At 42.9% G+C, this 15,172-nt stretch overlaps 1 protein-coding gene across 1 annotated transcript; it reads right to left on the minus strand.

Annotated features, from left to right (window-relative positions):
* Positions 1 to 737: 737 nt before the first annotated feature.
* LOC311261650 (para-nitrobenzyl esterase) lies at positions 738 to 13,664 on the minus strand. Its single transcript, XM_084360479.1, has 10 exons — positions 13,559 to 13,664; positions 11,982 to 12,252; positions 11,389 to 11,809; positions 9,798 to 9,905; positions 8,779 to 8,975; positions 6,459 to 6,658; positions 6,323 to 6,381; positions 4,596 to 4,763; positions 3,075 to 3,302; positions 738 to 2,965 (listed from the first exon to the last, which is right to left on the minus strand). Exons 2-10 carry the CDS (start codon positions 12,243 to 12,245, stop codon positions 2,823 to 2,825), a joined length of 1,788 nt encoding a protein of 595 aa, XP_084216605.1. The 5' UTR covers positions 12,246 to 12,252; positions 13,559 to 13,664; the 3' UTR covers positions 738 to 2,822.
* Positions 13,665 to 15,172: the final 1,508 nt, after the last annotated feature.

Genomic DNA, 15,172 nt, shown 5'->3' on the forward strand with positions numbered 1-15,172 from the left:
TTTTGTTTTCGATGATAAAATTCACTGTTCTGCCTCCAAACTTGATTAAATGTTACAATTATCATGTTTTAATTCTCATATTATATATTTATTTATTTGCTGTTACTTCACCTCTTCGAATATTTATTTTTTATTACTTTAATTTGATTAACAGGAAGGCAAATAAAACTAAGGCAGTGGTGGAATGTAACTAAGTACATTTCCTCAAGTACTGAAGTACAAATACTTTACTGAGTATTTCAATTTTCTGCCACTTCATGTATTTGATAACTTAAGTTACTAGTTACTTTATAGATTACATGCTGCATCAGAGACAAAGCAGCACATTTTTAAATGTATTTAGAAAACTCTGATTCACAGAAACATTTTGAATATTGGATCCAAAAATCAGCCAAGTCGATGAGTCAACCCCCAGTGTACATTTTATATACATACACATGTAAATACATGTTTGATTTACTTTTACCTGTACTTTATGATACTTAAATACATGTAATAGTGGATACTTTCACTTTTAAGTAATATTTTAACACGATATCTTTACTTTTACTTGAGTATGACTTCAGGATTCTCTAAACTAAACTGAAATTAGGTTAAAACTTTAAAATTCTCTCAACTTTTGCTTTTTCCTTTGAAACCCTGAACAGTTTCACAGCTTAAAGCCTCGTTGTGTTGTTAAAACAACCTGAGAAGGAAGACGACGGCTCAGCATCCAGTGACAATAAGAATGAAATGAAAACCGTTCATGTGTTTATTGAGCGTATAAAGTGATCAAATATCAGTTCGTCAACACAACAGAGCACGATGTCACAGAACATGATCACTGCTGGCAAACCATAAAAAAGTAAACAAAAACAAGAATAAACATCAATAATCATAAGTGTGATTGGTTCAGACGAAGCTGGATGTAAATGTGTGAATTAAAAACACCGAAAAAAGCTTCAGAAACAAACAAACGTTAACTTGGTTCAGATACAGACGTGACTGCTGTGAAACACAAAACGCAACACGTTCACAGGAAAAGTGCAAAAGACTGAGTGGCCGAGCGTCGAGGTGACGAGTGATCAGTGCAAACAGCAGCTCCACAAAACAGACGTCTGATTCACAGGTTCAACAAACCGCCTCACTTTCTCTTCTCACTTCAAACGTTTCCCTGAATTTAGATTCTCAGTCGTCGTCACCGACACACGAGTCCAGTTTGTCTCTGAGCCACCGACAGGAAGCAGCTGCGTCACAGCCCGACGAGCAGCTCGAGCGCCCGAAGGGGGAAATAAAGTCGTGCAAATATTTAAAAATGAATATTTAATGATGCATTTTATTTCTTACTAACCTTCATATTTACACTGATGAAGCAAATCTTCATTTTATTTACGTGACTTCTGCTGCTGATGTGAACTATTCAGAAAATATAGAATAAAGTAGAGACGAGTGTGTGTTTAGTCTCCACGCCGAGGTTTCAGTCACATCTCATAATGTCGGTGGTGTAGTCAGAGGTTGGAGGTAACAAAGTATAAATACTTCATTACTGTCCTGCAGTACATGTCTCAGGTATCTGTACTGTACCTGAGTATCTCTGAGACTTTCCCTCTCTACATCTGAACACAAACATCTGAACTTTCTCCTCCTCACAGACGTAAAAGACGTGAACAGACAGAGAGGGAGGCTGAATGGGGAGAAAAGGCGTGTTAGTGTCTCGTATCTACAGAGTTTCTTATTTTCTCTCTTTGTTGCTGCTCGGGACGCTTTACCAACCCAACATGTGGCTATTTGACGTCCTGGGAATGAGACTCAACAATCAACTGTCTTTGTGGTGCGTTCAGGAACAGCTGGGACAAATCCTACTGACTCTACCTTTAACTTTAATAGTCTTTGAATTACATTAATATGACGTGAGCTTCAGTTAGCTTTGACCACAAATGTCCTTCAGAGGGAGACTTTTTACTCTGATACTCTGAGTACATGTCAGAGCCTGTACTCGATTACTTCTACTGGAGGACTGTTGACTCCTGGTTGGGTGTAGCAGATGGTTCAGATGGAGCTGACTCGCTGTGTTCGGTGACTACGACTGAGTTTCTGCTGACAATCAAATCAAAGACAACTTCCTAAATATTCCTTTAAAGATTCTGGACATGAATCTTCCTGTAAACTTCCTCATGAAGACGCTTCACACTCACCGGACATTAAACAACAACATTTTCTTTAAAATCTTTGATTCTGTCTCTTTGGTCTCGATGCTCCTTCACTCCCAGTTTGACGTACAGTCACTTCAGTGTCGTGTAGCCAGACCTCCGTCTTGTTAAAGGGTCAGTTCACCCAAATAAAAAAAAACAAGAAAAATACTTTATCACCTCTGTATAGTGGCATGTAGCTTAAAAAGAAGCTCAGGTGAGTTTAGTTTTCTATTTTTGATGTCCAGATGAAAGGTTTGTGGATTATCTGGATCAGAACATTATTTCTGGAAAGACAAATCATCATCACATCATTTCCAAATAAATCCACTTCACTGTACTGAGGTGTAGAAACATCTGAAAACCTGGACAAATAACACCAAAACTATCAGAAAGAAGATGTTTTTGTACTTTTGGTGAACTGACCCTTTAATTAAGTGATATTTAAACACTGTTGTTAATACTTCATGATAATTAAAATTAAGCAAAGAACTCAAAAGCAACTTGAAACCAACAAAACGTTTCACTCGCGGCATGTTTTCAAACTCGCAGCCAATCAAATAGCTGCTGTGTGACATCACCTCAGTGTAACGAGGCGGTGGCTGTAATTAAGCTCAGTGATTAGAGTAACTGAACGCTGCCGTCAGTCCGCGCTCAGTTGATCCAGGCGTAGGCGTACAGGCCGTTCTCCTTCCACAGCTGACACCGAGCAGCCGAGTAGTCCTGGACCACCGACAGGCGGTCGGACAGGAGAGCAGTGGCTGATGGGTATTCGGGCCATTCAGCCTCCATCTTACCTGCAGGAAAGAAAAAGGAGGAGCGTCATCGATCATTAGTTAAAGCTTTATCTTCCTCATTAGTCGGCGCTGAGGTCGAAGCTGTTCGAGAGGCAGGAAGCATCCGAACCTGTCTTGGCGAAGTTGACGAGGTGGCGTGTGAGGAGAGTCTGGAAGTTCTTGTCTTCAGCAGAGAGCGGTTTCCCCAGGATGAACTCCAGCCCGCCGAAGAAAGACACGATGTCCAGACAGTGGAAGGAGAAGCGGCTGGGGAACGACAGCGGGTCGCTGGAGACGTTCACCGGGCCTGACGGCGTGTGGGTCACCAGGTATCGATACACCGGACTGTTCAGGGCCGCTGCAGACAGACAGAGGTTCAACACAGTTAGCTTAAAGGAGCCGAACATCCAGTCATCATCTCCTCCATCCATGCCACAACATTTCTGGAGCTTCACGGCTCGCGGATCAGAATCAGGAGTTAAGATCTTTCTGGTGATCGTTTTTTAATCCAAAACACAATAATGCACAGAAACCTCACTACTGACCATATATATTCTTTATATTCCAGTTATTATATTCTTTATATTTGTCTTTAAAAATGTCTCACAAATATCAAATAACAGTTGTAACAGGCGGAAACGGTGCATTTGTCAGGGACTACTTTCAGCAGCGGATTAATCCACATGTGGTGCTCTGGTGTGTGTGTGTGTGTGTGTGTGTGTGTGTGTGTGTGTGTGTGTGTGTGTGTGTGTGTGTGTGTGTGTGTGTGTGTGTGTGTTCATGGTGTCAGGAGACACGTTCACTGTGGCTTTGATTATTTTTATGAGATATTAAAGGAACGGCCTCTACGTGTTGCTGTTGTTGACTTCATTCTGTCTGAGAAGCTTCAGGAAACAGAATATTTAGATGTTTCTGTTCTGAGTCTCATTCATCATCAGTCCAGATCGACTGTTACTCTAAAAGAGGAGAAAACGAGTCTGTGCGACGTAAAGAACGCAGCAGCAGATCACCCAGGATGCCCTGCAGTTTCCTCTCACAACAGTTAAATGTCAGTTTACTCAGAGCTTCACCGCTGACTGAGCCTAACGAGCCCCACAGGCACCGAAACCTCCGTGAAGCTCCATCCTGCTGCACCGAGACTCGCTGAGGAGCCGCAGCAGATAAACAGAAGGATGTGGGCTCACGTTCGTTAGTCCGAATGAAACAAACTGTATCCGATACTTTTACTCTTACAAACTATTGACTGCCTGCAGGCGGATCACCTGGCCTCGGGTGTGAGCACTGTTATCAGACAGAGATTCTGGCGCTGAAACGAAGGCTCGTCTTTGTTCGTTCACACTGAGCCGAGCAGCGCCGGCATAAAGCCGCCTCGGTGCGTCATTTCATACAGTATGCTGGTGTTACAGAAGCAAAACAGACGTGGCGGTTGACATCATGACCTTGAGATCTGGAAGGGTTTTTACATCTGAACATGTCTCAGCAGTTTACAATCATATGGATGCTGTTATCAAGTGTTGTGATAGACTTCCTGACCCACAATGCATCCTGGAAAGTGGATCAGTACCTTATACACAGACGGCGAGGCAGAATATCGCCACTATATTCCCGCCTCGGAAAAAGAAAAGGCAGTGTGAGTGTGAGTGGAGTTTACCTGCAGCCCTCCCGGCCAGGTCGTTGTTGGGACAGCTGACCCTGATGTCAGACACCATGGTGGTGTAGGCTCTCTCTGGACAGCGGTCCGTGGTGGGGCAGGGGGCGGAGGTCGGGTACAGCTTCAACGCGGCTTCAGGGAGACTCTCATTGAAGGCCTGAAGTTTATCTGTGTGAGAAGAGAAGAGACAAGACTGAGATTCATACAGATACAACAGCATCGTCCTTAAGCAGACTGACGTCCACGTCCACAACAGCCTCCGTGTTTGAACGAGGACAGATCGTTACCTCCGTGTTGGAGCGCCGCTTCACCTCAATGACTTCACTCACTTCTTGTTGAGTCTGGATCTAAATTTAATGACTCTGAAGACATTTTTCATTTCTTCTAAAAGGAGACACTGTTCCTCCGGCTGGAGGCTTTTTCACAGACTAGACCGCAGCACACAATGTTCATTAAATATTCAGCTGCTTTCTGTGCACATCAGCTAGCACAACATGCTAACATGAACGCCCGGACCAGCAATGAACAAAGTCGACTCTCTGCTCCTCTAAGTGCTGCAGAGTGTCTGAGAACAGCACGGTGCTGTGTAACCCTGCACTGTGCACCATGTCATCACGCATCAAATCTTAGATCCACTGGTCTAAATGTTATTTTGTCTTTATTTATTTCTGCAGATCTCAAAATTTCATTTCATATTTATGAAATAAAAATGTCCCCGAGTTCAAGAGGAGTCATCAGAAATATGAACATATGTGGTACAGGAAGAGAAAAGAGATTATTTGTATTCGTATTTTTTAACATTAAAACATGTTGTTTGTTGGTTCGTCAGCAGGATTGCACAAAATCTACATTTCCACCCAACTTGGATGGAGGACGGGTCCCAGCCCAGAATAGACCCAATTAACTTTCAGTGCTGATGCAGATAAACGGACAGATCCAGGATTTTTTTCTCACTTTCTTTAACAATGTGAGATTTTTCGACAGTTTTGGTTAATTTGTCAGGGAACGATGCATCTTGATGAAAACACTCAGAGTACGTTTGTGTTTAGGAGGAGAGGCTCTGGACGAGGCCTGGAGGGAGCAGGTGGGATTTTCTGGGCCTGGTACATTTAAAATGTAGCTTGCACAGGTGTGTTAATTACAGCTGACAGGTTCTTGTTTGCTTATTCTCTATGAGAAGCATTCAGCACTCTGCATGCAGTTTATTACATGAGTCAGCGAGTTGTGCTTTTTTATTTTCTGCTGGTTTCTACAATCTTACTCCAGCTTCAGGAGATAACTGAACAGTTAACACACGGACAGAAGTACGGCGTCTTTAAGTGTGACCTCATTTTGCACTTTGCATAACCAGCTAACTAATCAAACTGTTTATCTTCTTCAGCTTCCGGTGCTTTATCACCACCCTCTGCACCGGAGCAGGGCCAACACCGACATGCATGATTCATTATGTGGTCACCGAACACACAGTATGTGACCAAGTGTAAATAAAAGCGTCTAATTCAGATTGAATCCAAATATGAGACACTTTAAACGAGGTGCACCGTCAGAGGGGCTGATGTGTTCACGTGGGTTATTGCTGTTAATTTAATAAAAGAAAAATGTTCTTGTTGTTGTTGAGTCCTCGCACCGCTTATGTCTGAACACAACAGTGTGGAGTTTGCTGTCAACCACCATCATCCACATTTGTAAGTCATTCATCAGTGTTACAATCATCACTGTCCTGTTACCTGTCACAAACCAGCTGTAGTCCTCCCACGTCCACATGGAGATGTTCGGAGCCACGGGGCTGCAGAGGAAACACGGAGGTCAGTTTGATCACAGTGCCGACCGACAGCGATGAAGCTGAACCAGGCGAGCTCTCACCTGAAGTCCACCTCCTGCTCCGTCGTCCCGATGACTAAAGGAACGTCGCTGTAGTCTCCTTTCTGCTCCCACACCTCGAAAGGTGGAGCTTCCAGGACGTAGCCGTCCACCACCGCAACCGGGCCGATGAAGCGCCCTCTGACGGGGAGGTCGACCAGATCGTCTGCTGCCCAGGACGGGTACTCCTGCCACGGGATGGCCTGAGGACAAACAGAGTCTGTGCAGTGACTTCTGAAGACTTTTAGATCAAAGCTGCAGAGAAGGAAACAGAGCTCACATTCAGTTTGGCTAATTTGATGTTTATGCATTTTTTCCAGACTTTGTTGATGATGTGAGCGTGGAGACGCCTCAGAGACGGGATTTAACAATGTTTTTTTGTTTGTGTATTCCTTCAGATCAGAATCACATTTTACTGAGGACACACACACACACACACACACACACACACACACACACACACACACACACACACACACACACACACACACACACACACACACACACACACACACACACACACACACACACACACACACACCAGCCTTTTCATATCATTGTTATAAATATGTAATAATCTCTGTCTGACTTTAACAGCCTCTCTTTGTGCTGCGTCTCCTCCTGTGTTCACCATGTTTTGTGATTTTAATTTCATGTTTGTGGCCCGGGGCCAGAGAAAGGTCACATTAATAAATAATATCGATAGTTAAATAATTCAAACGAGTGTTGAAAGAAACACTTTTCCTTAAACCAGCAATCAGTTGATAGAAACATTCAAACTGTTGGTTTTCAGGATTTTTATGATTATCTGTATTTTTTTGTGACTGACTGCTGATAAAATAAATTAATTTAAACATGCATAACTCTGTTTTCTCTGTCTGTAGTCACCACTCAATGTCCCGCCCACATCACCATCTGACTGGTTTCACACGGTGGTGGAGAGAGCGCTGAAAATCTGTACTCAAGTAAGAGTACAGTTACATTACTGAATATTACTCAATTACCTGTAAGACTTCTAATATAAAAATAAAACAGAAGTAAAAGTACAAAGTATTCCTCTCAAACACTGGACTGAAAGAAGCAGAAGTAGTCAAGAGTACCTGACATGGTGTAACGTATACTCAAGTACAAGTACAAGTACAGAATTGAAAACATTTTCATGAAAAATGAAAATGTAAATACTCCAGTAAAGAAGCTCGTACTCAAATATAGTACTTGAATAAATTGTAGTAGTGTTGTCAAAAATATCGCTAAGTATCGATATTGAATATTTGAACATCAGCGATGTAAAACGTTCTCCTCCTCCAGGAGTAAATGAACGTAGAGGCTGTTGCTCTTCACACAGAACGAACCTCGTCATGTTTTTAATAAATGATAAATGTTGCGTCCGATGCTGCACCAGTGTTTAAGGTTTTCTATCGAAGTTAGAAACTCCAGCATCGTGACGTTAAACACTAAACTGGAGTTACATCCATCGCTGGATATTTAAATTTTGACAATAAGGTTTTAATTTTTACCGCCCATGATCTCCTTATTGATCTATAATCAATACTGGCCTGAGAGAAACATATCGATCGATCTCGGTTTGGTTTTTAGTCTTTTCGTTGGAAAGTCTGGAATATTTTACCTTCTTTAAATAAACAAACTAAACTCTTGGTTTAAATCCTGACACAAATTAATGAAACATTTGAATAAAAGCTGAATTAAACTCTCTTGTCCACCTGATGCACCAGAACAACGTAGAGTCTGATGAGTGATGTAATTATTAAAGTTCTGTTCTGAACCGAGCTCGGACGTTATTTCATTTCATAAAATACATTATTCAGAACTCATCCTGACGTTTATGTTGAATGAAGCTCTTTTTAAAATGACTTTTCTTCTCTGCAGAAAATCTTTTATTGAATAAATCTTAACGAGGCGTCTGAGCGGAGGTGAGGAACTCCTCTGTGAAGGTTTTCAGCCTCTGGAGAAACAAAAAGTTCAACAATTGAAATTCTTTCATTAAGTTTAGTGTCTGCTTTCTTCATTAACGATCGCAGGAAAATTAGAAACGTTCAGGTGCTCCAATATCTGGAGGACACAAAATGATCCATCTGAGCAATTTTAAACATTTATCAAACTGTCTCATTATGTCATAAAGACGAGCTGTGAATCAGACATTTTATGAACGCCTCAAATATTGAAGGGAATATTAAAGAGAGTAATTGCCGTGCTGCATTTTTGTGTTATTAGATTTTTCCAAATGACTCGACCGCCCCTCTGCTCCGATACGTTTCACAGGACGACTCCAGCCGAGTGGACAGGAAGTGGAGACGCGTCGTACCTGCAGGACCTGTCTGATGGACAGACGTCTGAGGCAGCTCAGGTCTCCGCAGCCCGTCTTCTTCAGGAACACCAGGTTGTCGGACTCGGCCTCTTCCAGCGTGGCGTTGTAGACGTACGAGCCGCTCATGTCCACCGCCGCGTGGAAGAGACCCTTCGCCAGCGGTGACATCATCAGGGTCCACACTGATGTCCCACCTGAGACAGAGACACGAGTCAGACCGTCAGTCCTCGTTTGGTTTTAAATCACTTTTTGCAGACTCTGGTTTATTTCCCTCCTCTGTACAACTCTTCTGAATCTGAACACAGTAATCGTACTCGTGCAGATCAAAACAAGGAAACAAGGAACAAAGGAAGCGGATCTGACCCGACGACAGAGCGAGGAAGTAATTCAATCATAACAAGAAGAATTTAGATAAGAGAGGAGCTGGAGGACGCCGACGGGCCGACAGCGTCTCTGAAGCTGCTCCAGATAATCTCGACTCCTGAACTCATCAAATCATCAAATATCATCACATCATCACTGATCTATATATTTGCTCATCGGGTGTAAAAAACAAAGAATGTTTCTCTTGTAGCTGGATGAGGACAGGCTCATTTATAAAGTTGTATTCAAGTTTCATTTCTTTGTAATTCATCAAGTTTATAAAGGTTTTTATGTTTTGTATGGATCCCAGCTGATATATTGATGGGCCGAAGATATCAGCATTTCACAGATATATCAGTATCTGCGTCTATGAAACCTTTTAAAACTCATTATTATAAAATAGCCTTTTTAAATTCTTAAGGTTGCAGCTAGATCGATCGATCGATCGATTGATTGATTGATTAGCACACTCGAGGGATCAGACAGAAAATGTGTGTGTAACAGCATCGGCACCAGAAGTCGAGTAACGGTCGAGCTCTCATTTTATATGTGATCATTTTGATTTTTAAAAGTAACTAAAGTAAAAAAAAGAAACTTTATTCCAGGTTTGACGGTAACGAGACGTCACGTACTTTATTTTACTGTTTTCATACCTGAGCTCTGTCCAAATATGGTGACTTTCCCAGGATCTCCTCCGAACAGGTGGATGTTCTTCTGGACCCACTTCAGAGCGGCGATCTGGTCCAGGAAGCCGTAGTTCCCTGTGGAGGCGTGGATCGATTAGAAACCTGCTTTTTATGTGGCCTTGTTTCTGCCGTCCCATTTTCCCTGTCAGAAACAGAACCAGCTCACTGTAGCTTGAACTAAATTTAACTCTTTTCAAGCTGAGGGAGCGAGTAACTGGGCCACGAGATCAGGAGGATTCAAAATTAGAAATGTGAGCGCGGGACGAGCTGCGCCCGGGAGATGAAAATCGCCATCGTGTCACGGGAGGCTCGCTCGTTTAACGGGTCGCTTCACATCAAGGTCACAGCGGCAGATTCGGATTATGTAACAGAAATTATGCAGCTTGACTCACATTTTGTGTCTCACAGTGAAGGAAAAAACTAACTTTAAGAGACGGACTCACATTTACATTCATCAAGTATTCACATCTTAATGGAAACATGTGGACTCATACAGACATTCGGTCGGACTGGGAACACGATGTAAACACTGTAAATATTTCAACAGCCTGTTTAAGTAACGGCCACAACACTTATAATAACTTCTTTACCACAACACACTGAACTGAAACAGTCACATACGAGCTCTTAAAACAACAACTACAACGACTTCCTGAACTTCTTGATCCTAATTTTATGTCTCTAGGATTGAAACCGACAAAATAAAAAAATAAAAACTGAAAGAAACGCTTCACTAAATTAATTAATTTGCCATTAAATGCATGAAAAATAACTCTTCCCCACTGTTCTTAGTTAATCTGTACGGCGGCATGAATGAAAGCATGTAATCTATTTTCAAATACTCATGTTCACAGACGCACGCACACGTGTGGATAAATATGAAGATGGTAACTGTTGATGAAGGTTCTCAGTCATCCAGGTCATGGTAACTCTAGGTGCTGTATCGAAGGCATCCAAGAGGTCGTTGACTTAACCGGCCTTCAACGACCCACAAGTGGTCCTGACGACTCTGAAACTCAGAGCTCATATGTGTCCTTAACGACTCTGTAAGGACACTCCCACACAGTTTAAAACCCTGCAGCTCCCCTCCAGATAGTTGGAACGGAAGGAGCCTGAAGAGAAGCGAAAGGTCTTCAACAAACTGTCCAGTTGCCTACGATACAGCACCTAGAATAAATGGTAAATGGACTTGGAAATGGAAAAAGGCCCAGGGAGCAAACCTTAGCATAACATGCAGCTAAATAAGATCTGATGTTGGGCTGTTTGTTATGTGTAGGTGGGCAGGAGTGGCATTTTCCTTCCTTTACAGGTGCAGGAACCTTGGTGCAAATGTTGGGTACATAAAGACAAACGTAGTTCGACTGCTGGGTTTAAAAACGGGCCTCTGTCTGGTTACAGTGTTTCATTAGGAGTGTACTGTGGCTCAAACAGAGGAGTGTTCGGGTGCGGCTTGATTAACAGGTTTCTCAGGCATCAGTTTGTGATGTTTGCTCACCTAACTTCAACTTCACCCCACAGCAGTGTTTACATCATCAACCTCAGCAGAGCTCTGACTGACCTGAGGTGTTTTTCGGAGAACCTTCCCTCAGCAGCTCCAGCGCCATGAAGCCGAAGGCGTTGAGTCTGTAGTTGAAGCTGACGTAAACCACTCCTGTGTCGGCCGCGAGCTGCTCTGTGGGCGCGTATCCCCGCTCTCCTCCGCTGAGCATGTGCAGGTATCCTCCGTGGATCCAGACCATGACGGGCAGCTTGGCGTCGGGCTGCAGCGTGGGCGTCCACACGTTGATGAAGAGGCAGTCCTCCTGGCCCATCACCCTCCCCGTGCTCGACAGCGGACGTATCTGAGGGCACATGCTGCGGAAGCGGCCAGCATCGATCACCCCGCTCCTGCACGTCGGCTCGGCCGGAGGGGCCCAACGCAGGGTACCAACGGGCGGAGCGGCGTAGGGCATGCCTTTAAAGGAGTAGGCTCCATTCTTCTGTAAGAGAAGGATTCAAAAGTGACGTTAAATAAAGCAAACGCACGTTTGTCTTGTTTCAACCTGCGGGACAGAAAAGATGAAGTGACGGGCGGCTCGTGTTCCCAGCTGATGGACTGAATACAAAGAAACTGGAGTAGGTGTCTTGATGACGTTAACAGTCTGAACTCACGTGTCTTCCTCTGAACTCTCCGCAGTGAGTCGTCACCTGGGCGACGCCCGGCGGCAGCGTCTGGGCCACGTAGCCCAGGTAGGTGGCGAGAGAGAGCAGAGCGAGCACGCTGAGGCAGATGAGGAAGATGCAGCGTCTGGAGAGCACCAGGAGGGGGTTGATGTAGTGTCTGTGACGGACGTACTGCACCTCCTCCTCGTCCTCCTCCTGCACCAGGTAGCGGTACTCCGTCCTCTCCGGGACCTCGAACGCATCCTCATTCATCTTCACTCTGACACACAGGAACAGAGAAAACTCCAGTTCAGCATCTGATCTGATTTATTCTGCAGAAAACTGTCACAACATCGATATCTACAAAAAATACTGCGATATTTGATTTTAACATCCAGTCCTCACGTTTCTGAAGGCTTCAGATGAGATGTCAAGTGCTGTGATAAATACTGTGTAACATGATGGAGCAGAAAATATTGACAAATCATAATAATCGTAATAATAATCCAAGTAAAAGATTATATATAAAAGATATATAAAATTATGACACTAACAGCTTTTATTTTTGATAATTAAACTACATTTTGTTGATAATACTTCTGGAAGATTTTTAAAAACTGTGAATCAGATAAATGTTTAAACACCTGCAGCACTAAAGTCCCGCAGACAACAATACCTGATCCGTCACAATTAATAACCTATAAACTGAATAATCTCAATCTGCAAAGTACCTAGTAACTAAGTTTATATATTTATAAGTGGGGAGGAAGTGTAAAGTCGCAGAGAATGGAAATACTCAAGTAAAGTACCTTTGAGTAAATTGTACCTTTATTTCATCACTGATTGTTCAAAACTTTGACACAAAAAGTTTCAGCTAGTCCCCACACACACACACACACACACACACACACACACACACACACTATATACATACATACATACATACATATATATACAGTAAATCAGTCCTGACTCACTGGTACTGAAGTATTTTCACTGTGTGGTGCTGCTAACACACAAGTTAAGGTTGTGAGTACTTCCTCCACCACTGGACTCTGTTGTGTTCACTCTGTTGTGTTCACAGTGTTGTGTTGTGTAATTTTGGGCCAGGACACGCGCGCGCACATGCACGTTTCCCAAAAAAAAGGAAGCAGGAAAAAAACGTGTGGAACAAAAAGAGGAAACGAAGAGAAGAGAGAGAGTCAGACTGCAGCCAAGTCAATAATACAGTAATGTACTGTTCTTCATTGCACACAACATGTTATTATTATTATTATTATTATCATAGGACTCGTGTTATATAAGATACTCTTCAGTCTGCTGACAGTCACACGACCAGCAGCGTCTGAATGTCAGCAGTTTGTCATTAACTGAAAACTGTCCAAACAAACTAAACACACCAGACTCCGTTCATAAAACGCTCATTTTTACTGCTGTAACGAGCGTCGAGCAGCTTTCATGTTTTCAGCCCCAAACCAAACTTCTCCTGCAGTTTCCGTTAAAAAAACAACACTTGGTGCAGCTCGACGACAGAAACACTGCACACACACACACACACACACACACACACACAGTCAGTTACTCACCATGTCCTGTAAACACACAACACATGGAAGAAGAAAGTGGTGGAAACCAAAGTTGACGCATTTAGTTTGGCGTCTGGGCGGAGCGCAGTGCGCATGTCCTCAATCCTATCAGTCTGTAACAGTTAAAGGGACAGTACACTAATCTGGAAGACAGGCCACCATCTGTCAGTGCTGGAGGAAACACTCAGACCTTTACTTCAGTTAAAGTACCGACACCTCACCGTGAACAGTCTCTTAAAGTCCTGCATTGAAAATGTTCAACCAGCAAACTCACAGTTTAGAGAAACTTTATACACACTGTGAAACTCTTTCTATGACAAACTGTAAATCATTGTCTCCTTCTTGTAAATTCAGCATTAGATGTAACACATGAAGCCAACTATTGACCACAATTTCACCAGACTCCCTTAACAAATCAGCTAATTTTGTGGGTTGTTGAGTAGCGTAAAACTTATAAACATTATGAAACTCTGTCTCTGACAGACTCTGAATCATCGTCTCCTTCTTGTAAATTCAGCATTAAATGAAAACAGTCAGTTGTTTGTTTCCTTGTACAAAGTGTCAGTTTGTGGCAGCATGGCTGTACCAGCCTGTCTGCTTCTGTGTCTACAGTGCTAAAGTCTTACCTGCCAACATTTAGCAGCTGTTTGAACACACTGTTTACACTGATTTCACCATTTACACTCAATTTATGAAAGAAGAAACATGTTATTGATCTAAACATGTCACATTTTGCAAACACACTGAACAGTAACCAGTATAGGCGACTTCTTTGTCCCCAGACTCCCTTAACAAATGTGTCAGTTTAGTGAGTTGTTGAGTTGGAGACACTTTATAAACTGTGTGAAACTCTGTCTCTGACTGATTCTCACTTATTTGTTCCTTCTTGTAAATTCAGCAAATGTTCTACATGAACTTCTTTCTGTCTTTGAGTAGAAACATGGAGTCTGTTTGTCTCAGTGATGGACGTGCACATGTGCATGCCGAGTGGGGAAGTGAAATCACAAGTGGTCACTTAAGATGCACATGTTGATTCTAGATGTGATCAGGCCACTGAGCAGCTCTGTGGCACAGAGGAAGAAGATATATCGGGCTCTGATGTCATCGCTGGTTTGGTTTGTAAATGACATTTGTTGGATTGTTTTCTAATGAGTCGACTCACTGATTGGCTGATTAAAAATGTCTTCAGTTGAAACTCTGTGAACGATTATCACAGTTATTCTAAGCAACAACACAAACTGCTCCGTCTATTTCCTAACAGCTCGAGGTGCTTTCACGTCTCATTTCACCACAGAGCAGTAAAGCCTCACCTGGCTCATTGCTCAATTATCTACCTTTAGTCTGTTGTTTACCACAATCAATGAAAGCATCCATGATGAGCACTGAGACCTTGGAAGTGGCTCTGTCACCACCGGCCTTACAGAAACCACATTAGTAAAAATCAATGCGGGTCGATGCCGAGGACGGCCTGCTGCTCACAGTTAAATGTTTTCACTAATTGTTTGATCAGAACGATTGACTGAGTTTGTGCCCCGTCAGCCATTTTCCTCTTCGACCTGCGTCGAGTGAGAACAGAAGCAGTGATGTCTGTAAGTATTTTAATCACAAAGGGAA

The sequence above is a fragment of the Pagrus pagrus genome (assembly GCF_965226575.1).
Source record: "Pagrus pagrus genome assembly, chromosome: 1".
Lineage (NCBI taxonomy): Eukaryota > Metazoa > Chordata > Actinopteri > Spariformes > Sparidae > Pagrus > Pagrus pagrus.